General features: G+C 45.1%; 1 protein-coding gene across 3 annotated transcripts in view; it reads left to right on the forward strand.

The window, feature by feature from the left end:
* SLC2A9 (solute carrier family 2 member 9) overlaps positions 1–25,906 on the forward strand; it is a 217,918-nt gene that overhangs the window by 49,451 nt on the left and 142,561 nt on the right. For all 3 annotated transcript variants that reach the window (XM_044945640.1, XM_044945639.1, XM_025289706.2), the window contains one exon: positions 3,840–3,985. In XM_044945640.1, the coding sequence (XP_044801575.1) occupies positions 3,840–3,985 (146 nt within the window). The remainder of the gene's footprint in view (positions 1–3,839; positions 3,986–25,906) is intronic.

Consider the following 25,906-nt stretch of genomic DNA (forward strand, 5'->3'; position numbering starts at 1 on the left):
TGGGTGTCCATTCATTGGAAGGACTGATGTTGAAGCCGAAACTCCAATACTTTGGCCACCTGATAGGAAGAGCCAACTCATTGGAAAAGACCCTGAAGCTGGGAAAGATTGAAGGCAGGAGAAGAAGGGGGTGACAGAGGATGGGATGGTTGGATGGCATCACTGATTCAACGGACATGAGTTACAGCAAATTCTGGGGGGCAGTGAAGGATAGCAAAGCCTGGCAAGTTGCAGTCCATGGGGTCGCAGAGTCAGACACGACTGAATGAATGAACAATAAGATACAGATCCAAGATTTGGACAGATGGTCTGGTTTTGAAGTCTCTGCCTGCTCAGGAGGAAGGGTGGTGAGATGGGAGCATCTGAAAGTCCTTTCCTGATGGAGTCCCCTGAAGCCTGTCTTTCTGGAAGTTTTGTATTTTATCCACTTAGCCTCTTTCCTGCTACTTCGCCTGTCTAGCTAGTCTGGGGGAGCTGACACTTACTCATTACACAGTACTGGATGGTCTCTGAATTTCCTTAATTAAAAATAAGCTGGATTCGAAGAGAAATGCCATTTTTTATAAACCCACATATTCAAGACAAACATCTTTTGGACTTCTTGTCCTGTAAACTTTTCCAAAAGCAGAAGAAACATGTAAAATCAAGAAGTGGGTTGAGGGAGACACACTCTTTCTGACCCCTGGAACATGGCCTGTTGCTGCTGAGCCAAGATGTGGAAGCTGCGTGTCATTTATTCTCACCAGACCCTCTCAAAGCAGGGACTGGAATATGAGGGCACTTAAGGTGAGGCAGCGGGTCAGAAAGAAAAGAAAATTGCTGGTCATGAGATGAGTTGCTGTCCTGCTCAAAATAAATAATTTAAAGCCAAATGAGAAGCCCGGAGGATTTTCAGGAGGTTGTGCTGCTCTAACTGGGTTCTCAGAGGCAATATTTGGAACCATCGCAGAAAATGTCGGACACCTGCCTAAAGTGTCCTACTTCCAGAAGGCTTGGAGCAAAAATAAACACATTATTTTGACGCTGCAACAAACACGGTGCAGCATGGATTGGAGGCTGAATCCATGCAGATTGCAAAGTCGAGATCAGGGTGCAAATGTGTTTGTGGAAGATTGTGGTGGACAGGCTCCTTCCACCGCCTTCCCAGGGCTGCCCACACTCCCAGAGGTGCAAGCCCACATCTGCTACATTAAGAACTTTCCAGGGGACTTCCCTGGTGGTCCAGTGGCTAAGGCTCCGAACTTGCAATGCAGGGAGCCAGGGTTCAATCCCTGGTTGGGGAGCTAGATCCACAAGTCGCAACTAAGAGTTTGCACGCCACAACTAAAGATCCTGTGTGCTTGCCACTAGGACCTGGCACAGCAGACAAATTTTTTTTCTTTTTAAATCTAAGTGGACCTGTGTGGTTTAAGCCCGTGTTGTTCAAGGGTCCACTGTAAATACTGAACAAGATAATTTTCAAAAAGCACTAGATGACACGAGGAACATAAGACTGGACATAAGAGTGATGGGGAGGGGTTGATTTCCAGAGGGAAGGCCTTGTGAGGAGCTGTGGCAATCTCCTGTGGCTGGGGGGCTTAAAAGAGTTCTAGGGGCCAGGAGTCCAAAATCAAGGTATCTGCAGAATTGGTCCCTTCCAGGGCCTCTGAGGCGGGAGTCTATTTCATGTTCTCTCCTGGCTTCTGGTGTTGCATTCCCTGGCTTGTGGACCCATCACTCCAGTCTCTGCTCCATCTTCAAGTGCCCCTCTTCCCTTTGTGTCTCCAAGTGTCTTACCACCTGGTAAGGACACCAGTCACTGGGTCGAGGGCCCACTCTAATCCAGTGTGACCTCACCTTAACCTGGCTACGTCTGCAAAGGACCCCCTTAGGTCTCATTAGGTCCCATTAACAGGATGTAGTGAGGCTGAGCTGAGACAGGAGGGACAGGAGAGCATCCACCCGTGGAGCTGTGAGGACAGAGCGCTTGGGAGAAACAGCAGCGAAGCCTGGTGTCCCACTATCAGAATGAACCTGGAGAATCCTGAAACGTTATGGTTGGAACACCTGGGGGCAAGGGGCAGGAAATATGGCAGGCAACGCGGTCGTAGGTTGAGAGGGTCCACTCAGGTGTGGGAGGTGCTTGGTGCCTGCACATGGGCCCCGGTTAATCAACCATCCTTGTTTGTCTAAAACTCAGAATCTTCCCAGGATGTAGAACTTTCAGTGGTAAAGCCCGGATGTTGTCATTGTTATTTAGTTGCTAGGTTGTGCTGGACTCTTCTGTGATCCTATGGACTGTAGCCCGCCAGGCTCCTCTGTCCATGGGATTCCCCAGGCAAGAATACTGGAGCGGGTGGCCATTTCCTCCTCCAAGGGACCTTCTCAACCCAGGGATAGAACCTGTGTTTCATGCCTTGGCGGGCGTATTCTTTACCACTGAGCCACCAGGGAAGCCCTAAAGCCAAGTTGGTCCCTTGCAAATTGGGATGAGCTGGTCATCGTACAGCGGCTACCTCCTCACCTGTTGAGCCATCAGCATCTCAGTTTTCCATATCACTTCACAACGGACAAGTCAGAAGGGTCTCCATTAATTGACATCATCCATATGCCTGGCCCTCTGCTGGGCATCCCCTGGCTGCCAGGGATTCAGTCTGCACAGGCGCCCTGTGAAGGAGGCAGGCTTACTGTCCTTCACCACGACCCGTGCCCCCTCTTTTCTACTAGCCCTGTCATTTCCTTATTAGCTTTTTGTGTTAGTGTCAGTCATTCAGTCATGTCCGACTCTTTGCAATCCCGTGGACAGTAGCCTGTCAGGTTCCTCTGTTCATGGGATTCTCCAGGCAAGAATACTTAAGTGGGTAGCCATGCCCTTCTCCGGGTTGATCTTCCTGATCCAGGGATTGAATCCAGGTCTCCTGCATTGAAGGCAGATTCTTTACCATCTGAGCCACCAGGGAAGTGAAGTGAAGTGAAAGTCGCTTGGTCGTGTCCGACTCTTTGCAACCCCAAGGACTACACTGTCCATGGAATTCTCCAGGCCAGAATACTGGAGTGGGTAGCCTTTATCTTCTCCAGGGCATCTTCCCAACCCAGGAGTAGAACCCAGGTCTCCCGCACTGCAGGCAGATTCTTTACCAGCTGGGCTATAAGGGAAGCCTGATACACCAGGGAAGTAATGATAATTATCCCTAGAGGGTAGCAATTGTGTCAGGGTGAAGACCTAAGAGTTTCCCAAACGTCCATCCAATGACCCCACATGAGCCAGATGCTTTGTATGTAGTCTTAGTGTTCCCACCCCAATAGGAATAGACAGTTATGACCTTTCTTTCACAGATGAGAAAGCAAAGGCCAGGAGAAGCCAGTTTACTTCTAAGGCCACCTAGAGAGGAAAGTGGGGCTGTGGGACTTGAATCCTGCAGGTTCCTCTTATTCTGCAGCTCCTAAGCAACCATGTGCCAAACTAATCTGTGGTCGCTTGATTTTTCCATGAGAACCGGTGATCTCAATATGTGTGCTGGGGATAAAAATTCAAATAGCATCTGATTTATGTCGTCACCTCGGAGATAATGCTGTCTCTTTGTACCTTAGGTGTGTTTGCCTTGGGTGTGGAACCAGAAAGTTATCCTGGGCTGAGATGCAATGCATGAGGTGCTCAGCTTATAAACTGGGGCAGCCCTTCACAGGAAGGGTTCCCTGAAGGCTAGAAACTGGTGTGAATCCAACCTAACTTGAAGCAGGTTGATTGGTGCTGTGGCTATAGCGCTATTTTTGTCAAGTGCCAAGGGGAAGGAGGTACCGTGACCAGCAACTTCTGTGAAGGAGACAGCTCTCTCACGGCCGCCATGCTTCCTCCACAGGCATCGCCCTCAGCGCGCTCCCCATGTACCTGAGTGAGATCTCGCCCAAGGAGATGCGCGGCTCTCTGGGGCAGGTGACCGCCATCTTCATCTGCGTCGGTGTCTTCGCAGGGCAACTGCTAGGCCTCCCGGAGCTGCTGGGAAAGGTAAGTGCGGCTTCCCAGCCAAACGCATTCGTTCTCAGTTCATGTCACCATCCCCGATCCCTGTGTCCCGTGCCAGACCAAGGGCAGTCAGAGGGGAGCCCTTCCTCCAAAACCTTGTCCCTAGCCTCAGAATTCTTGAGCACTCAAGCATTTCGTTTATTATTGGAGAAAAGTTGTTGCTGAGTTTCTTTGATTGGGTTTGATTATCTTTTTAGAAAATAAAGAATATACAAACCAATTCAAAACGTACAGAATGTATGAATCCATTTGCCCAATGGCTGTTGTTAAGAGATCACTTATGTTCATTTAGGCTTTGACTTTGCTTAGATAACTTATATACACGTAGTTTTTTTGTTTTTTTTTTTTTTTTTTAATGGAATCACTCCATACACTGGGTTGGCTAAAAAGTTCATTTGGGTTTTCCATAATATGGAATATTTTCCATAATATTTCCATAAATATTTTGCATAATATCTTATGGAAAAACCTAAATGAACTTTTTGGCCAACCGAATACATTGTTCTGCTACTTGCTGTCTTCATTTAATATATTTTGGGCATCTCTCCAGTGTTTGGCTCAGCTCTACCTCACTCCTGAGTCTTTCTTACCCATGTGCTTAGTTGCTCAGCTGTGTCTGACTCTTTGTGACCCATGGACTGTAGCCTACCAGGCTCCTCAATCCATGAGATTGTTTTCCAGGTAAGAATACTGGAGTGGGTTGCCATTTCCTCCTCCAGGGAATCTTCCTGACCCAAGAATCAAATGCACAACTCCTGTGTCTCCTGCATGGCAGGCGGATTCTTTACCACTGATCCATTGGCAAATATGTATTGTAAAAGCACCAGATTCTAGCAATCATTCAGAGAGCTGAATCACTCTTAAATTGCTAGTGAGAATGTGAAATGACATGGCCATTAAGGAAAAAGCATTTGGTAGTTTCTCAAAAGCTAAAAATTCCTTTACCATACCTCCTACCAATTGTGCTAGCAGGCATTTATCCCAGGGAAATTCATATTAGGCTTGTACAAAAATATATACACAAATGCTTACTGCAGCTTTTTTTTTTTTGTAATGGCAAAAACTAGAAAGAATATAGAATTCTTTCCCACATTCATATCTAATTGCACAGTCTTTGGTGGTTGGCTTTCGGTTTTGGAAGCAGGAAGGCCTGACTTTAAATCCCAGCACAACCATGTACTTGCTGCGTGGCCTCAGCAAGGAGGAACACCTCGCCCAGGTTGGGGTGGGGATGCGTGTGATCAAGGGGGGCTGCTCAGAAGAGGTGGCCTCTAAACTGAGCCCTGAAGGGCGAGCAGTTAGGCAGGTGAGGCAGGGGTTTGGAGAGAAGACCCTGAAGAGAAAGGGAATAACTAAAGAAAAGGCCCTGAGATGGGAATGGGGCTATGAGAGACCTGGGAGCGGCTTGGGGGCTGAGAGAAGACTGGGCACGGGGAATGTGAGAGGCAAGGCACCTGTTCACGGAGCTGCAGTGGACTTCCTCCTGGGGCAGTAGGGAGCCCTGGGCGACACTAGAGCAGGGGAGTGACCTAGCCAGACCTGAGTGAGAAGCTGGTTCTGGGGAGATAGGGGGCAGGTGTGGGCTAGAGGGGGAGGAGTCAGAGGATGGAGAGTGACCTAGCTGGGACTTGCTATTGGCCAGGGAAGGATGAGGTGGGAACTGAAACCGTTGCCAGAGGAGCGAGAGGAGGGGCGATGGAATCCACAGCCTTGCTGCCTGAGTGTCCGGGGAGGATGAGGGAGGGAGAATGGTGAAGATGCCTCCTAAGGAAGCAGAGTCATCCCCTTCCCCCTTCCCCAAGAGGACCAGGAGGGAGGAGAATAAACCATGGCTGAAGGTCAGTGTTGAATGGCCACCACTTCTGGCCATTTGAACAGAGAAGGGCTGACCAACCCTGCCCTGGGCTGCCCCCAACAGGAGGCAGGCGGCAACCGAAACAAACCTAACAAACGCTCATATCAATGGTGCTTGAGTAAAGCACATGTTTAATGCCGTTCATACCCGACAGTTGCTTTGTGAGTGGCTCATATCTATAGGCGTGGAAACATGAGCTGAGAGAGGTAAGGGGTAGAACTAACTAGTAAAAAAAAAAAAAATTGTTGGAGCTGAAGCCAGAACCTGAATCTGCCTGCCTGCACTCCTACACGTGGGGTGCATCCTACACAGTCCAGATTGGACCCTCTGGATTCTCTGGGAGTGTGACTAAGACTCTGACTCCAGTTATGCCCTGTGGACCCTTTCCCTACATCACCTGCTGGGTGTCCTGCTTGTGTGCGTGTGTGCTAAGTCGATTCAGTTGTGTCCAACTCTTTGCAACCCCATGGACTGTTAACCTGCCAGAATTCTCTGTCCATGAGATTGCCCAGGCAAGAATACTGGAGTGGGTTGCCATTCCCTTCTCCAGAGTATCTTCCCGACAGAGAGGTCGAACTCGCTCCTCCTGAGGCTCCTGCATTGCAGGTGGATTCTTTACCGCTGAGCCACTAGGGAAGCCCAGGTGTCCTACACTTCAACTCAATTCTGACACTATCTACCCATACACGGTGTCAGAGTCTACAGGTCTTAAGATCTCAGTCCCACCAGACTGAACCTGCTTCAGATGCTAATCTCAAGTCCAGGTCTTTGCCTGTGCTTCTGACCTACAGGCTATAAATCAGAGGTTCCCAGGACCCCTCCTTGGGTTCAATTAATTTGCAAAAGTGGCTCACAGAATTCAGGAAACCAGTTTACTTACTACATAATGGTTTATTATAAGAGGATGTAACTCAAGAATGGCCAGATGGAAGAGCTGCCTAGGGCAAGGTGTAGGGAAAGGGTATGGGGCTTCCATGTTTTAAAAATATGTTCACCAACCAGAAAGCCTTTCAAATCCCATCCTCTTGGGTTTTAACGGAGGTTTCACTATAGACATGATTGATTAAACATTGGTCATTGGCATTGAACTCAATCTCTAGCCTCTCTCCCCTCCCCAGATGTCTAGAGGGGAGACTTTCTATTTAATTCCAACTAATTTCTATTTAGTTCCAACTTTCTAATTAATTGGTTGATTCACCTGGCAACAAGCCCCCATCCTTAGGTGTAGTCCAAAAGTAACCTCACTGACATAAACTCATCAATTAGGAAATACCAAGGGTTTTAGGAGCTTGGTGCCAGAACCACAGGACTTCCCTGGTGTCAGTGGTCAAGAAGCTGTCTGCTGATGCCAAAGACTTGAGTTGATCCCTGGGTCAGGAATATCCTCTGAAGAAGAAAATGGCATCCCACTCCAGTATTCTTGTCTGGGAAATTCTATGGACAGAGAAGCCTGGCAGTTTACAGTGGGGTCACAAAAGGTCGGATGCAACTTAGTAACTGAGGACACACACCCCAGAACCAGGACAAGGACCACAGGGGTCTTAGTCCTTTGGGGGCTGCTATATGGGCTTCCCCAGTTGCTCATATGGTAAATAATCTGCCTGCAATACAGAAGACATGGATTCGATCCCTGGGTCTGGAAAATCCCTTGGAGGAGGAAATGGCAACCCAGTCCAGTATTCTTGCCTGGAGAACTCCATGGATAGAGGAGTCTGGCGGGCTACAGTCCATGGGGTCACAAAGAGTCGGACACGACTGAGTGACTGACAAAAATAACAACAAAAATACCATACACTAGTGGCTTATAAACAGCAGAAACTTATTTCTCACAGTTCTGGAGGCTAGAAGTCCAAGATCAAGGTGCCCACATGGTCAGTTTCTGGCGAGGGGCTTATCCTGCCTTGTACCCACAGCCACAGTCTCACTGTGTCCTCACATTGGGGAGAGAGGTCATCTCTTGTGTGTCTTCCTCTAAAGGCATTAATCCCATTCATGAGGGCTCCATCCTCATGACCTGATCACCTCCCAAAGGCCCCACTTCCTAACGTTATAATCCTGGGGGTGAGGAGTCCAACATATGAATTTGATGGGGTGTCATTCAGTCCAGAGCAGGTCTCAGCTCTTTCTTGAACCTCTATCTTCTCTTTTCCTTCACTCATCCATTCACTCACTCCGTGCACTTGCTAATCACTCAGTTGGGTGCTGGAGCTGCTTTGATGGTAAACATGAGCCAGGTACAGTCTGTACCTTCACCTTGCTCACCATCTGCAGGGACTGTGTGACCTTGGACAGGTCACCCACCTCCATGAGCCAGTGTCCTCCTTGGGGAGGAATGCTCGTAAATCCCAAATCCCAATCTCCACTCCATCATAAATTCCTCCAAGGGGACATCTCTGGCAGACAGTGACCAGTTCAGCATGTCCCCAGAATGAACACCTTATGCATACCCGTCCATGCTGTTATTTCTGCTTGTTTCTGCTTTGTCCTGTAGTAGGTCATGTCTTATTGATGTGTATGTATACTAAGCCCAGTGGTTTCAAGTTGATTCACTCATTCAGAAAATATTTAGAAAGCTTCTGCTCTGGGACAGGTGTTGGGCTGGTGGCTGTTGGTTATGAGCTGAGGATTTCAGACTACTCCCTGCCCTTGGGGAGCTTACAGGAAAGACAGTTAACCAGTGATCAGCATGATGGGGTAAAAGTAGGGCATTGTCCTAGAATAGGGGGTCCAAGATGGTTTTCTGGCAGAAATGACACTCAAACTCATGTCTTGAGGATGAATAGGATTTATCCAGGTGGGGAAGTGGTGGAGAGAGAGAAAGAGGGAAAGAAGCAGAGTTGGGAAGGGTGTTCCAGGTGGAGGGAACAGTATAAGTGAAGGCCCTGGCATTTGTTGACAGGCAGAAACCCTAGGGGAACTGGAGCACCGAGAGGGAGAGGGAGGAGCTGCTGGAAAGGCAACACACCTGAACAGTGAGTATAGTAAAGGGTGAGTAAGATGAGGAGGCTCAGAGGAGACTGTAGACCTGTCCAGTGAGGGTAGATAGGTACTGCTACTATTTCCCCGACAGGTACTTGACTGTCTCTTATGTGTGTTAGTCGCTCAGTCATGTCCGACTCTTCGTGACCCTGTGGACTGTAGCCCGCCAGGCTCCTCTGTCCACGGAATTTACCAGACAAGAATATTGCGGTTGGTAGCCATTCCCTTCTACAGGGTATCCTCCCAACCCAGGGATGAAACCCAGGTCTCCTGTATTACAGGTAGAATCTTCACCATCTGAGCCACCAGGAAAACCTCTACTTGACTAAAGTCATAGCATTTACAGTGAAAGTCACTCAGTCCTGTCTGACTCTTTGTGACCCCACGGACTATACAATCCATGGAATTCTCCAGGCCAGAATACTGAAGTGTGTAGCCTTTCCCTTCTCCAGGGGATCTTCCCAACCCAGGGATCAAACCCAGGTCTCTCGCATTGCAGGCAGATTCTTTACCAGCTGAGTCATATCCAATTTTCAAGAGAAGCTAGAAGTCTGAATTCTTATGTCACATTTCTTAATTTTTAAATAACTGAAAATTGTTTGGGTTTGGGTCAGCCTGTGGGCCCTTTTTCACATGGGGACTTGTGTGCCTATGGAGGTTTATCTTTGTCGAAGAGCAATGAGAAATCCTTGACAGGTTGAAGTAAGGCAATGACAGAATAAGACGAGCACTTAAAAAAAAGACTTTTGAGGAAAGGACTGGATCCCAACAAAGCCCAGGGAAATTGCACTGGTCCAGAGGAGAGATGCTGGGAGCTTGGATTAGAGTGATAGCAGTAGGCAAGGGATGGGTGGATGAGATGGCTTAGACAGTGATGGGATGTAGGGCCTGAGGGAAGAGGAGTCAAGGATAATTCCGGGTTCTGGCATATCACTCAGGTAGCATGGCAGTAGCAGATGCTAAGATAGGGAGCCCTGGAGGAGAAGCAACTTTGCAGGGATTCATTGAAATGAATTGCCCAAGTAAACAGAGCAACTTAAAAGCAGAACTGATTCAAAACCCAGGTACCTGGGCTCCCAGGAGGGGGTTGTCTCTCCTGGCAGCAACAAAGCTCAAAAGCAGGATTCTGGCCAAGGAGCACAGCACCCATGCCCACTTTCTGATCCCAAGCCAGCTGAGAAGGTAATGCTATTCATCCTTCTGTCTTTTCCCATCAGATTGGATTTATTTCAGATAGTCTTGGAGGATATGTGAGTAACTCAGTGAATGTCTTTTGTTGTTGTTTTTTTCATATTCATGCTCAGGAAAGATGGATTTGGGGCTTCTAATACAGGAAAGGATGTCAAATGGGAAATTTTCTTTCATCTCTTTGGGGATTTGCAATACTCCAGCCAAGTGAGAGCCACAGTTATTTCAGTAAGTGTCAGCATTTCATTTTCTCTATTTTAATAGAATTTCACTTACCTTCAAAGAGACAACCGAGTTTCTAAAAGAGAATTAAAGAGAGAAAAGCTGTGCTTCAATGCAGGCAATTGCTCTGAAAGGCAGAGGCTGGAGGAAGTAGCAATAAGGCTTTTAGAACAGACGCCAGAAGGCAAGAGAGGGAAATAAATGTAGGAATTAATGCTGGTGCCTTGAAGTTAATCAAAGATGCATCATAAAACACTTTGGGATTGAACGTTTATGTGACATTTTATAGTTCCAAAAATATTTCAAAAAGCATATTAATTAGCTATTTCTCCTAAAATGATAAAGAAGAAAGGAACTGAGATAAAAATTGTAGGCAGAAGTGTGAGGAGATACAGGAACAGCTTCAGGTCATGAATTAATGGTTTCATATGTGTGGGAGAGCATTCGATCCTGTTGAGGATGCGGCCAAGAAAGAAGTGGGAGCTCGGAGTTCATCAGTGCTCCAGTGGGGACACGCTTCACACACGACTTACATCCAGTTGGTTCCTTTATACAAATGTTTAGTGCTTAGCTTGAAACACAAGGGAAATACAAAAAAGGAAATAAAGCAACTTGAAATTCTGCCCTGTTAGGGAAGGCAGCTACATCTATTACTGTCTATATTTCTATCTACCTGTTATGCAATAGAGATAACATTGTGCTTAGCTTCGTGTTTGCTTTTTGTTTTATTTTTATTTTTTTTTCGTGTTTTGCTTTTTAAAAAATCACCATCCTTGGGCTTCCCTGGTAGCTCAGATGGTAAAAAAAATCACCATCCTATCAAAGTCATTTCTCTCATAAATCCATTTTCAGTGTTACATTATATTCCATCACAAAGGTGCACTATAGCTATTGCCCATTATTGAATGCTTTTGCTGTTCCTGAATTTACACTAACGTGAACCATATGGAAACAGATATTTTTTGTAAATCTCTCAACTCCTTTCTTTTAACTTGTTTGATTTTTATGATTATGTTGCATCCATATCTATTATTCCACAGTACAGAAGAAATTGATAAATAAAAACATTAAAATGTCTATATCTCACCATTGCTAGATAAACACTTTAACAGTTTCAAAGGCTTTTTCACATTTTTTTTTATTTTAAAAATTTTTTTAAATTGGAGGATAATTGCTTTACAGAATTGTGTTGGTTTCTGTCAAACATCAACATGAATCAGTCATAGGGAAATATTTATTTGATTTTTGTGCTGTGCTGGATCTTACTTGTGGCATATGGGCTCTAGTTCCCTGACCAGGAATTGAACCTGGGCCCCTTGCATTGGGAGTGCAGAGTCTTAACCACCAGCCCACCAGGGAAGTCCCTTCTGTTGTTTTTCAATCAGATAAATTTATACACACACACACAAACACATTTGGTTCATTACATTCCTAACCTTTTTCAAGCTGGTTATTTCACAACACAATGTTGTGAACAAGTCATTAAAATAATTATCAAGATAATTTTAATAATAGTTGCACATTATTCTGAGTTACCATAATTTGTTTCATTATTCTTTTATTTGCTGGACATTTCAATTGTGTTTATTATTGAAATGCTGAATTTTTAAACTTAGGATGAATAATCTTCTACATAAATCATTATTCACTCTATTCATGTGGTTTAGCACCCTAAAAATGAAAACAACAGGTCAAAGAATATACATTTATCTAAGGCTTTCAGGTATATCAAATCTTTCTCCAAAGGCCACCTCAATTTGCTTTCCCACCAGCAGCACACAAGAGCACACTGTGTCATTATCCTTTTGTCATCTGAAGCATTTTAAATAACTTGGATATTTAATAGGCAAAAGCAAAATAGTGTTGCTTTAGAATAAATAGTATTTTGTGTTTCTGTGCTTATTAGCAAGGTTGGATATTTCATAAGTGCATTAGTTTTCTGTTGGTGCAAATCACCACAAATGAGATGGAAATTTATTCTTGGGCCCCAGAAGTTCAAAAGCGTTGCAGGAAGGGGGCCTCCTTCCAGGGCCCAGGAGTGGGCTCTTGTCTAATAATCAGAAATGAATTGTCCAGAGAGACACATGTGCTAACAAAACAAGAGACTTTATTGGGAAGGGGCGCCCGGGTGGAGAGCAGCAGGGTAAGGGAACCCAAGGGAACTGCTTGGCCACGTGGCTCACAGTCTCGGGTTTTATGGTGATGGGATTAGTTTCTGGGTTGTCTCTGGCCAATCATTCTGACCCAGGGTCCTTCCTAGTGATGCAGGCATCGCTTGGCCAAGATAGATTCCAGTGAGAAGGATTCCGGGAGGTTGGTAAGATTTATGGGCTGGCATCTCCTTTTTCCTTTTGACCTTTTCTGAATTATTCCTGTTGGTGGTAGCTTGTTAGTTCCAAGTTCCTTACCAGGACCTCCGACTGTAAGATGACTCTTGCAAGTGGTTACCGTCAGATCTGGCCAAGGCAGGTGGTTTCAGTCAGCAGTTCCCCTAAAAAAACTGGTTTCACTGGGATGAATTCAAGGTGTCAGGAAGTCTGGGCCCTTCTGAGGAGGAGGAGTCTAATCCTGTCTCTTCCAGCTTCTGGTGGTTGCCGGCATTCCTTGGCTTGTGGCCCCGTTGCTCCAATCTCTGACTCTGTGGTCACACTGCCTCCTCCTCTCCTTTCTTTGGTCACATTTCCCTTTGTCTCTGTCAACTGGAAAAAAAAAAAAAATTCACAACCTCAAAGTTGAGAGCTATGTTTTATTCTGTGGACATTCTTAGGACTTCAAGCCTGGGAGATAGCATTTCAACCTGAGAAAATTGCTCCGAGGAGGCAAGGAAGGAGCTGAAATATATAGGAGTTTGTGCAACAAAGGGCAGGAAGTAGAAACATCAAAAGATTGTTGCTAATTAAAAGAAAACCAGTTGTCCCAAGCTAAGGAATTTAGCACTCTTCTATGTATGGGAAGATGTAAGAGTCTGAGCTCACTGAACTCATTCCTTTGATATGCACCTCAGCTGTCTGGGGTCAATATCCTGTGTTTTCCCATCCTGAGTTTCTTCAAGGTTTACCATCAGAGGTGGCTGCAGTCCTGAAGACAGCTAGATGGTGGACAGTCCTTGTTTCTGTTTCAAGTTCCCTCAGGGCTCACTGTCATTGGGATGGCTGCATTCACTGATGGCCATGACATCCTTTATTTACTGATATGGCAGGCATCATGCTTAGTTCACGCCTCCTTCTTATAAGAACACCTGTGATCGCAGCCCATCCAGATAGCTCAGGATAATCTTCCCATCTGGAGATCTTTAACTGCAAAAAAATATTTTGCCACATAATTTGATATTCACAGTTCCAGAGATTAGAATACAGGTGTCTTTGAGGAGTTCATTACCGATGCTAATGACTCTCTTAGTAATTTTTACAACCTCTTTAGCTTTTATTAACCTTTTGATATATTTGTGGCATATATTTTTATGGCATGGTTTATTTTTACATTTAGTTTCCTTTCTATTTTCAATGTGTGGATTTAAAAAATATATCGTTAAATATAACGAAGTCTTTCTTTTCCTTTGAGATTTCTTCCACTGGTTTTTATCTTAGAAATTTCTTCTTAGGAATACGATAAATTTTTATCTGTATTTATTTGTGGGTCATCTATGGTATTAGTTTTTACATTTAATTCTTAAAATCATTTGACTTATTTTAGAATGTGGTATGAGGCATTTGCACTTATCTTTTTCCCACCTCTCTTGCCACTTTTTCCTAAACTACTCTTTAATCCAAGCGTTTCCTCTGTTGACTTTTGAGGTTTCTTTAGTACACATGATATTCACAGTATACATGAGTTTCTGCTTCCGGGCCATCCACTTTGTTCTTTCGTTTCTATTCTAGGGTCCATACTTTGTTTTCACGATTGTAACTTTATTGTATGTTTGATACTGTCCCTGCTAGTGTTGATTTTCAAAACTGTGCTGGAAACACTCACTTGTATATTCTCCCATGGAAACTTTAAAACTATTTCCTCCTTTTCAACACAAAAAAGTCTTTGAAGCTCAACACAAAAAAGTCTTTGAAGCTGTGACTGGAATTGTGTTAAGCTGTTTGAACCCAATTAAGATTGTTTTTCATAACTCATTATTTCCACTGAGAAACACATGATGCCTCCCTCTTTATCTAGATTTTCTTATTATCACTCAGTTATTTTTATTGCTATTGTATTTCTCAATAAGCAAAAGGGGGATTAGTTTTTTTGTTAATTATAGTTATCTTCTATCTTTTTGCTGCTACTGGAGTTTTTTTCCATTACGTTTGGTTGTTAACAAAATATGGGAAAACTACTGATTATATATGTTAGTATGGAACTCTCTTTTACTTTCTTATACTTTCTGGCTGCTTATTTGTTTATCCAGACAATTCAAATGAGTGATTACTGATAGCATCTGTAAAGACTGACAATTCTGCCTCTTCCTTTCTGATAATTAATCTCTCCTTTTTTGTTGTTTTACTGACATTCATGTCTAATTTCATTGACCAGGCTATGTTAATAATGTTGACTTCAGGGGGCATCTTTTTTTTCCTGTTTTATTGGAAATACTTATTGTGTTTTATCATTAATTTAAATATGTTAATTTTTCAATTTAAAATAGATATTATCTTGGTTAGGAATTATATATCTCATCTTAGTTTCTATAGCCTATCAGCAATGTGGAAAATATCTTCTAGTTTTTATTAGGCTAATGATGCTTCTTTGTTACCTGACAATCAATTATTAGATATGGTATACTATTAGAATGCCTTGTGTTAAACCATCCTCACATCCCTGGGATATATCTTTATTGGTCACTATCGAACATTTTTTAAATGTTCTTGAATTTGATTCATTAGTGTCTTATTTATATTTATATACTTACATCCAGAGATGAGATTTATCTAGACTTTTAATGCTTAATCTATACTTTTTAAATCTCTTTTCATCTTTTACTCATCCTCAGTTCAGTTCAATCGCTCAGTTGTGTCCAACTCTTTGCAACCCCATGGACTGCAGCACACCAGGCTTCCCTGTCCATTACCAACTCCTGGAGCTTGCTCAGACTCATGTCCATTGAGTTGGTGATGCCGTCCAACCATCTCATCCTCTGTTGTCCCCTTCTCCTCCTGCCTTCAATCTTTCCCAGCATCAGGGTCTTTTCCAATGAGTCAGTTCTTCACATCAGGTGGCCAAAGTATTGGAGCTTCAGCTTTAGCACCAGTCCTTCCAATGAATAGTCAGGACTGATTTCCTTTAGGATAGAATGGTTGGATCTCCTTTTAGTCCAAGGGATTCTCAAGAGTCTTCTCCAACACCACAGTTCAAAAGCATCAATTCTTTGGTGCTCAGCTTTCTTTATGGTCCAACTCTCACATCCATACATGACTGCTGGAAAAATCATAGCCTTGACTAGACAGACCTTTGTCGGCAAAGTAATATCTCTGCTTTTTAATATGCTGCCTAGGTTAGATGATATATAACATTAGTAATTAAAGTATCAAAAGACCTCACTAGTAAAACCATCTCAACCTAGTCTTTCCAGAAAGAAATTCTTGGAGGATATTTTATCAGTTTCTTCTTTAATTAACAGTCTCATCTGTCTCCTTTTGCATCTGTTTTTAAAATTGCTGCCTTTTCAATACAATCATTCATTTCATTGCAACATTCAAATACATACACACAAATATACATACAACTAAGCTTTTTCTTTTTTTAATGCTTTTTAAAAATAATTTTAAAAATAATTTATGGGTCTTCGTTGCTGCATGGGCTTCTCTCTAGTTGTGAAAAGAGCAGGGACTACTCTCTAGCTGCAGGGCAAGAGCTTCTCATTTCAGTAGCTTCTTTTGTTGCAGATCAGGGGCTCTAGGGCTCACAGGCTTTGGTAATTGCAGTACCTGGGCTCAGTAGTTGAGGCTCCGAGTTCTAGAGTACAGCTCAACAGTTGTGGCACACAGGCTTAGTTGCTCCGTGACGTGTGGGATCCTCCCAGGTCAGGGATTGAACCTGTGTCTCCTGCACTGGCAGGCAGATTGCTTACCGCTGAGTCACCAGGGAGCCCCACATACAACTATGTTTTAATATCCTTATGCCTATTCTTTATATCTTCTCTTTTGATTGAATTTTGTTTATGTCATTTTTGCTCTCTCTCTTTCAGATAACATTTTCAAAAGGTTGCATCTGATTTTATTTGCAAGGCTAAGCTCTATTATCCATTTTATTGCTTTCCAGTTTTATTGATTTCTGCTTTGTCCCATTCTTATTCATACATTTTTTTTTCTTTTAATACAGGTCTGCCAATATTCTGAAAAATTTTAGTATGTCACTTTCTCAATGTTACTGTTTCTACATAATTTTTCATTTTGATTCCATACTCCAAACAATTAATTAGAATAATGTTTTCAATTTCCAGTAGATGCGTCTTTGTTCTTGTCACTCACTGAGATTTTTATTTTGTTGTGTGAGTAGAAAGTAACTCTGAAATTTCTCCTATGGGGAATGTGTTAAGGTTACTCTGTGGCTGGCTTGCAATCAACTTTTGTAAATATTCCATGTTTGCCTTAGGACAGTAGCTCTTTCTTGGCACATTATGTGCAGAGCTAATATTAATGACTGTGATTTCATCACAATAATTATTGTTAATCTACAAAATACTAAGGACCTCATACTGGAATTCCATGAGAGATTAAAAAGAGGAGAGAAATGTGATTCTATCATAGCAGAATGAACTCCCGAGGGCGGGGCACAGAGCAGCCCCTGTAGTTCTAGTTCTGGTGTCAGGCTGCCTGAGCCTGCCTTCCAGTCCCACCGTGCACAGCTGTGGAACTTTGAATAAGTTTCGGACCCTCTCTTAGCCATTGCCTTACCTATTCAATGAAATTACAATGACGCCTGGCTGGTTGGGGCTTTTGCAAGGCTTAAAGAAGGAAATAGATGTCAAGCGCTTTGAAACAGTACCTGGAACCGATGCTAAATAGATGTCAGCCAAGATCTCATTTAACTCATGTAATAGTTCTTGGAAATAGATATTATTACTTTCTATGTTAAAGATTAAAGGTTCAGTCTCAGAGAGGTTTAATGATGACCCCAAATGGCCACAGCAAGAAGGCAGGAAAACCTAGTTGGAGCCTGAGCTTCCTGGCTTTGAAGCCATGACCTCTGTGCTGTAGGACCTGCAGAGCGGGACTTGCAGATGGGGAGCAGGGGAAGGCACCCCAAAGCTTAGAGTCCTGGCATAGGAAGTCAGGCAGTCAGGCAGGCTGTCCTGTCAAAAGTACACGACAGCACTTCTTTTCTATAAGCTTTTCATCTTGGACTCTCTGTACTTCATCCAAGCCCAGGAAGAAAGGACAGTTTGATTATCAAAATATGAGAAGACATGTATTCATCCACATTAAAGTATTCGCAAACAGTCCAACAACATTTTCACCTGATGAGACTCTTCATGTCTCCAGTAACTGAGAAATCACACTTTTTCTGTTTGAAATGAAGAATCTCACTCGGGGCATGGCTCAGATGTTTCTGTAGCAGGAGAAAACGTTCTAGAGAGCTGGGAGCACCCGCAGGATGAATTTCCTTTGATGGGAACTAGGGAAAAAGAAAATTAGAGACTGTCACATCTTCATCCTTCCTGCCACTTCAGAGTTCCTCACAGGGTGATGCCCAGTCTCCTTCAGGCATCCTTCTGAGCTCTGAATTTTCTCTTTTAGATAATTCAGGCTTTCCAGTGGGGCAATGTGGGTCCCATTAGCTTCCTGGGTCCCATTCAGTCTCCCTCTCCAACAATAGGAAAAGGAATTATTCCTTAGCCTCTGTGTGTCTTCGTTAGCAAAATGGGGATAAGTATGCACAGCTCACTTGAGTTGTGAAAATTAGACACAGTGATACACAGACAGTTCTTAGGACTCGCTCCCTAATTAGCTCCATTTGGGTTCATTTCTTGCAAGCTATATGCTGGACTCCCTCACCGCATCATCTCTCTCCTGTGAGATACTAGTTAGCTGCTCCCATATCAGTCTTCGGCTTCCCAGGTGACTCAGTGGTAAAGAACCCGCCTGCCAAGGCAGGAAACGCAGGAGATGCGGGTTTGATCCCCAGGTTCGGAAGATCCCCTGGAGGATGAAGTGGCAAGCCACTCTGGTATTCTTGCCTGGAAAATCCCATGGACAGAGAAGCTTGGCAAGCTACAGTCCATGTGGTCAAAAAGAATGGGACATGACTGAGCACGCATACACCTCAGTCTTCTGCAAAAGCTACTCCTCTCTTAGGAAGTTGGCTGGGTCTGCTGTGGAATTGAGTGGTTGTCCATGTGATGGTCTTTCCCAAGAAATGAGGTCTGAGGTCTTAGATCTTTGTATCATCATAGATCTGATGGTGGGATCTGTGACACTGAGATGCTCCCTAAATGTAGAGGCAATGCACAAACTTTTCTTGACGTTGGAATGATGAATGCCCCAGTTCATGAATTTTCTAATGCTTCTTTGCTCCTGAGAACACAAACAGACCCCCAGGCTTATCTGCTGTGATGTGTATGAGCAAGCGGCAGGCCACTGGCTTTGTGCGGTCCCCTCTCCTGACCTCGAGTTCTTTGTGTCTAAAAGGAGGGGCCTTTATAGACGTCACTGCAGGGCTCCTGTCTGCTCTGGCTTCTGCGTGATGGTTAATGCTCTGGGTGATGTGTGCCCCTGGGCTGGGGGCACTGCAGCCCCTAGTCAGCTCGGCTGGTATCTCAGTCTGCAAGCAAGGAAGGTTGAAGGGATACAAAGATAAATTTAATTGGTCTTGAAGCCATGTCATCTGGAATTTTAAAGACAGTCTCTGAAGCTTGCCTTAACTTTGCTATTCTGTCTTCAAGACAGCTGCAGGGAAAAACAATTAGCCCAGCTGCCCTCTGAGTAGGTGGCCTGGAGTGGGTGTCGGAGGGGAGAGAGAATTCCGTGAGCCCCATGAAGGGAGAGATGAGCAGCTCTGGAGGTTTGCTTGGTCATAAGGTTCATGCCCTGTGGTTTATGTGGCCCCAGCAGTCAGGCTTCTCAGGCAGTAAAGTGTCTGCCTGTAATGCAGGATACCTGGGTTCAATCTCTGAGTCGGGAAGATCCCCTGGGGAAGGAAATGGCAACCCACTCCAGTACTCTTGCCTGGAAAATTCCATGGATGGAGGAGCTTGGTAGGCTACAATCCATGGGGTCGCAAAGAGTCAGACACGACTGAGCAACTTCACTGGCAGCCAGGCTGGTATGCCTCGGAGGGAACAATTCAGCAAAGGTCAGGCAGAGCAGCAGGGTCGTTGCATCATCAGACCTGGGCTCCAAGCTCCAAAAGTTCACATTTGCTATGGGTTTGTTTTACCTGTTAATTCAGGAAATCCATGAAATAACCCTACAGATTAGGTACAGTCTGTATCATCCCCATTTCACAGATGAGAACACTGAGGCAGAGAGAGCTGAACAGATGTGCTCAAGATCACACAAGTAATGAGCTGTGGAGCTGGGGTTTGAAGGCAGGTTGCTAGAATCCCTGCTGTTTTGGCCTTGGCCTGTCTCAGACAGAACCCAGCTAAACAGAAATATTTATAAAAAATGCTCCCTACCCACAGCCAGCTCTTACTGTCTCACGAGGCTGTTGGAAAGACAAGAAGAAGGTGGATCTGAAATGCCTTGTGATCTACACACTGCAATACAGGTGTGCAAAGGGATAACATCACCTGTAGCCTCCAGGGCTCTTTGTGCAATGGCTCATCCTTCCTGGGGCAGTGCCATCATTAGACCCATTTCTCAGATGGGGAGAACAAGTCTTGGGGTTATTCAGTGCCCAACTCTGGTTTGCACAACTGCTGAGGAGGTTGGTACCCTCAGCTCCTGGCTACCAGACCCAGCCCCATCACTTCCACCATGTAGCAGCCACTGTGTCTTGGAAATAGGTCCTGAGTCACCTCATGTGGACCCCACCATCACCCTGGGATGGGGGTAAGCTTTACAGGGATGGTCTGAGGAGGCTCCTGGGGGCTGAGCCTCCAAGATGGCAGCTCAGTCCCATCCTGACGTTTGATTTGCTCGACTGCCTTGTACTCAGTGCTTCTGAACCCCAGACCCCCACTGGGCTGCTCAGGATGGTCCTTCATTTACACAGTAGAGTAGAAAGACCAGAATTTGCAAAATGCTTTTCCTGTGCCCAGCAGTGGGCTTTATCCACATCATCTCACTTAAATTAGCCTCAACCTGGGAAGTAGGTTCTGTCATCATCCCATTGTGCAGATTGTAAAATGGAGACTCAAAGGGGAAGCCCTGCCCAGAGCTATCTGGCCAGTGATCTTGGACATGATTTGAACCTGGGGAGGCATTAGGAGTGTGTTACCATATGTGAGACCCCCGAGCACACTGCTTGGTCTTTCCTTTCCCCTCCGTGAGGACAGGAGTAGTCAGTTCACCTGTCACCCTTGGTGCATGTGCCCTTCACCCAGAAGTTTCACAGAAGATGCTATTGAATAAATGGGTCAAAGCGCTTCCCCCATTTCCAAGGTGTCATCCTATTTCAGGAACTGAGTTGAGTTCTTCACTGCCATTGTCTGATGTGATCCCCAAAATACACAGCAATCCTCTAGGATGTGACTACTATTATTACACCCATCTTGCAGATGAGCAAACTGAGTCTCATAGAATTTGGAGAACTTGCCCAAGGCCACCCACTAGCAGGAGTCCTGGCCAGGACTCAGCCCAGGCAGTCTGGCCCAGACCCTCACTTGTATCACCCTGTCTGCCTATAACCAAAGCTGTCTAGCCCAGGACTCTCACTTTACAGAGAACCTCTGCCCAAGACCTAGATCACGAAGTATGGGCTCTCTTGGGTCCTTCACCCAGAATCAGCCTGTGGTTGGGCACCCTCTAGTATCTGCAGCCAGCAGGAGCCCAGGCCATTTGGACTTTGTCTATTGATGATGTATTCATTCATTTGACAAACATTTATTGAGTTCCTACTGTATGCCTGGCACTGTTCTAGGCTCTATCTAGAAGAAAACAAAACAGACAAGGACCACTGCCCTCGTGAACCTTGCATTTTGATGGAGGACACAGATCAGAGACAAATAAATATTTAAAGTTGGGCAGTAATGAATTCTGTGAAACAAAACAGAGGGGAGGTGGCGAGGGCAGGATTTAGATTTAGAAATACGGGTAGTTGGATGGTGCTAGAAGTTAGATGGATTAGAATGAGAGATTGGGCCCCAATTCAGGCCACTTTAGCAAGCGGGAGGATATTTCTGGGGCCGAGATGCATATGAAGCATGGGGGCGTAGAGACAAATTGCTACAGGAAGAATCCTAGCCTTTTCCCAGAGATGCCTCTGCAGGAACCTCATCTAATCTGGCTTCTTCCCTCTCCCTGCTGGTCTCAGTTTCTGTATCCATAAAATGGGCACAATAATACACACTTCATAGGGCTATCTGTATAAGCATCAGAAAAGCTACTACATGGAAAAGTGCTTATTGCCTAATTTTGTAAATATTAATAGTTGCCACCTAGCCAGGCAATGGATCCCATGTTCAGCAAATGAAGCCTAAATTCCTCAGCTTGGCACCCAAAGCCCCTGAACTGGGGCCCAGTCTGTCATTCTAAGCCACCTAACCTCTTGTTGCTGTTGTTCAGTCGCTGAGTCTTTTCCAACTCTTTGTGACCCCATGAACTACAGCATACCAGGCTTCACTGTCCATCACTATCTCCCTGAGTTTGCTCAAACTCATTCCGTTGAGTCAGTGATGCCATCCAACCCTCTCATCCTTTGCCACCCCCTTCTCCTCTTGCCCTCAATTTTTCCCACATCAGGGTCTTTTCCAATGAATTGGCTCTTCGCATCAGGTGGCCAAAATAGTGAAGCTTCAGCTTCAGCATCAGTCCAATGAATATTCAGGGCTGATTTCCTTTAGGATGAACTGCTTTGATCTCCTTGCAGTCCAAGGGACTCTTCAGAGTCTTCTCCAGCACCACAGTTCAAAAGCATCAATTCTTGGGCGCTCAGCTTTCTTTATAGTCCAACTCTCACATCTATACATGACTACTGGAAAAACCATAGCTTTGACTATACAGATATTTGTTGGCAAAGTGCTGTCTCTGCTTTTTAAAATACTGTCTAGGTTTGACATAGCTATTCTTCTTCCAAGGAGCAAGTGTCTTTTAATTTCATGGCTGCAGTCACCATCCACATTGATTTTAGAGCCCAAGAAAATGAAATCTGACCGTTTCCACCTTTTCCCCATCTATTTGCCAAGAAGTGATCTAACCTCTAGCCCCATTCAATTACCCATATTTCCAAATCCCCCCTTACTCCCCCACTATCCTGAAATCTTCCTCCAGTTTCCACACTCTGGTACCATTTGCTCTCTTTCTGTCTCTCAATCCACATCCTTCAGCCTTCCAGAAAGATCCAACTCCAAACTCCAGTAAAGGAATATAACTGAACAGCCCTTCTGAAAATAGAAAGAAGCTGAACATCCCCTGCGCTTGGCCTGATACTCTGGACAAAAGCTTTTGCTCGCTCTGCTGAATCCTCATAATAGCCCTTTACCATGCCTTTGGTCCATTTGGATAACATCAGGACATGCCCTTTCTTTGTGCTCGCCTCTGGTTTCATCCTGCCTGTAAGCCCATTAGGAGCTGGACCACTCTCGTTCGGATTCACCTTCCTCTTTCCTGCACTGCCTGGTGTGGGAGAGATGATGCTGTCTGACTGAAGAAGCATTTTGGGGGTGGAGGGGAGAGGCTGTGCACCTCTCTTATGGGCTTACTTGGATGGAGGGACCATCTCAGTCTAGTAGAAGTAGAGCTTGTTTTCTTCCAGGCAGAAGGAACTCTTTTGTTTCTCCAGTGCCAGTCTGCATGGTTTAATGGAGTCTGAGTGAGCTGGGAAGGCACAGGGCCCTGGGGAAAAGAAAACCCCAGACTCTGTACTCCCATAATTGCATGAGGCAGATGTTGCTTCCAGCAGATTGGAAGTCTCTGTGTTTGGAAGAATAAGATTCCTCTCATGTGGAAATTGACCTCTCAGCTTCCCAAGCAGCACTCACTGATAAACATTCCTTTCTGAGTTTTGGACACTGAGGGAAGAATAACACCCAGTTAGCAGCCTGGGCCCCTGCCCAGGAGGACTTGGTGTTGACAATGACGGTGAGTTGACAGAAATCCTCCCCCTCTCCATCCTGCGCATACACACCCATCCATCAGACCCAGGCATGAATATTCAGGTTTCTTAGGCCCAGACCAGCTCCAGTTGTGAAGCTGAATCACAGCAAATGTATTTGAGCCTATAGACCAGGGATTTTACCATCTGGAATTCCAAAAGAAAGTGTGCATGATTCCAGAAAAGTGCCCCAAATAAAACGTATTCATGTCTCAACTTCACGTTTGATTTGAAGCAAATTTTAAATTTTTTTAGTCAAAATATTACATGAAAATGGTTTTAAAAATGTAACACTGCTAAGAGGCTTATAAGGCTTCTTCTCTGATGGCTAGGTGGTAAAGAACCCACCTGCCAGTGCAGGAGATGTAAGAGACACAGGTTTGATCCCTGGGTGGGGAAGATCCCCTGGAGGAGGGCATGGCAACCCACTCCAGTATTCTTGCCTGGAGAATCTCATGGACAGAGGAGCCTGGTGGATTATATAGTCTGTGGGGTCGCAGGGTCAGACACAACTGAAGTGACTTAACATGCACACAAGAGACTTACTGGGAATGTAAGAGGGAAGAGAGGTCCATTTGCTTTACCCCCTTGAGCCCCTTATAGCTCTTTTAACTATTTGATAATTCCCCTATATTTTAAAATGATTTGAGCCAGTTCTTTATAACAAAACTATGTCTGTACGTAAATAATTTGTTATAACATTATGTCTGGATTCATTCATTTTGGACATTCTCATTGATGTCTTATTGTAACAGTTGAGGTCTAAGCCCACACTTACAACACTATCCTTCCTCTCCTCTTGCTCTGTCCTACCATGTAATTATAGCAGTTTGTTATAATTCACTGGCTAATATTTATATGATTATGATTATGTACCTTGATGACTTTCCTTTCTCATGAAGCTTTTTGTTTTTCTTGGAGTTAATAATTCCTCGATTGTTATTTCTTACATCTTTAGTTTTCTATGTGCCTATGGCTGATTTTTTCCAAATGGTCCAAGATTAAACATTTGGCAGTACATTTGCAAAATGCTCAAATATGTCACTGGCCGGCAGTGACTTTCCATGCAGCCAGCTTCTTGACCGAGCTGGACTCCAGCATGTGAAGCAGGCACCAAGAGAAATTTACCAGATGATGAGTTGCTGAGCAGTCTTAGAAGCGTGTGCCAGTGGAGCATCCATGAGGACTCCTTTAACTGCCTTTGGTGTCAGGGCAGGACCCACATGGAGGTGACATCTGAGCTGGTATTAAAAGAAGAAGTAAGAGTTTGCCAGGCAGGCCACCGGAAGTCAAGGAGCTTCTGGGGAAAGACAGCAGCATACACAAAGATCAGAGGTGTCAGAGAACAGTTCTTTGAAAGAGCTTGAAACCACTGAGAAAGGAACCTCTGACCTGCAGCCAGGGCCGCATGGAATGCCTTGAGCACCACGCTACTAAAGAGTGTGATCCTGGCGGCTTTTCTCCATGACAAAGTGTGGCCTCTCCTTCTTAGACTCCTGGACACAGCAATGCTGTGTGTGTGTGTGGGTGGGGGGGTCTTCAGCAGCCCAACCAGTCTTTTCTCCCAGACCCCCACCCCCACCCCACCATGCTCACCCACACACCTGCTCCCTGAATCACACACAGCCTGGAAGAAGGGATGTCCACATGCCGAGTGGCTGAGGACAAGAAACAGCGCCAGAAAATGGTCCTCCTTTTGAAATCTCTGTGCTTCTTTTGACTTCGGTCTCCTCCTGACATTTAAGATATTTCAAAGATAAGATGAAAACATGAGGCTCTGAAAAAGCCCCCTTCTTGATGAAAAATGATATTACCCCCGAGTGGAAGCCCTCCCCATGAGAATGCGGCGGGTACCTGGGGGCTGGGAGGCGCCCACCCACAGTGTGGTAAGAGGGGTCACGAGAAAGCTGATGATGGAGATCACTGGGAAAAACTAAAACACAGCCCAGGGCTCCATGCCAGCCCCCTACCCCACCTACTGCTCTCCCCCTGCTCTTACTGACTCAAACCTGCCTTGTCCTTCAGGAAACTTTCACAGATCGAATGCATGGCGATGTGAACAAGTTAAGGAAATGAGACGTTAGCATTGCTTTGAAAATGCAGCCCGTGCCAAAGCGGGCAGAGAATGGAGCACGCTCAGAGGTGGGAGGGACAGAAGTGTGCACCCAGGAAGTGTGCAGCCTAGCATCTTACAGATGAGAAGTCAGTGCCCCGGAGGGAGGGCTGCCATGCTTGCTTGTCAGTGGGCTCCACGAAAAACCACCAGGGGTGTCCGTGTCCGGGGAGGGGCACCAGATTGCTGACAGAGACCCCCAAGGGGGAGAGAGCATCCAAAGAGGAGGGACAGTGGCTGAGGAAATGAGATGGGAGTCCCTGATTGTGGGTAGGCTGGTCTTCAACTCCCAGACTTCCCGCTCAGGTCTGAGAGGTGGGTTTCATACATTCGACCCAGACACAAAGTCACAGGCTCGGAGCAG

The sequence above is a fragment of the Bubalus bubalis genome, chromosome 7 (assembly GCF_019923935.1).
Source record: "Bubalus bubalis isolate 160015118507 breed Murrah chromosome 7, NDDB_SH_1, whole genome shotgun sequence".
In the NCBI taxonomy this organism is placed as follows: domain Eukaryota; kingdom Metazoa; phylum Chordata; class Mammalia; order Artiodactyla; family Bovidae; genus Bubalus; species Bubalus bubalis.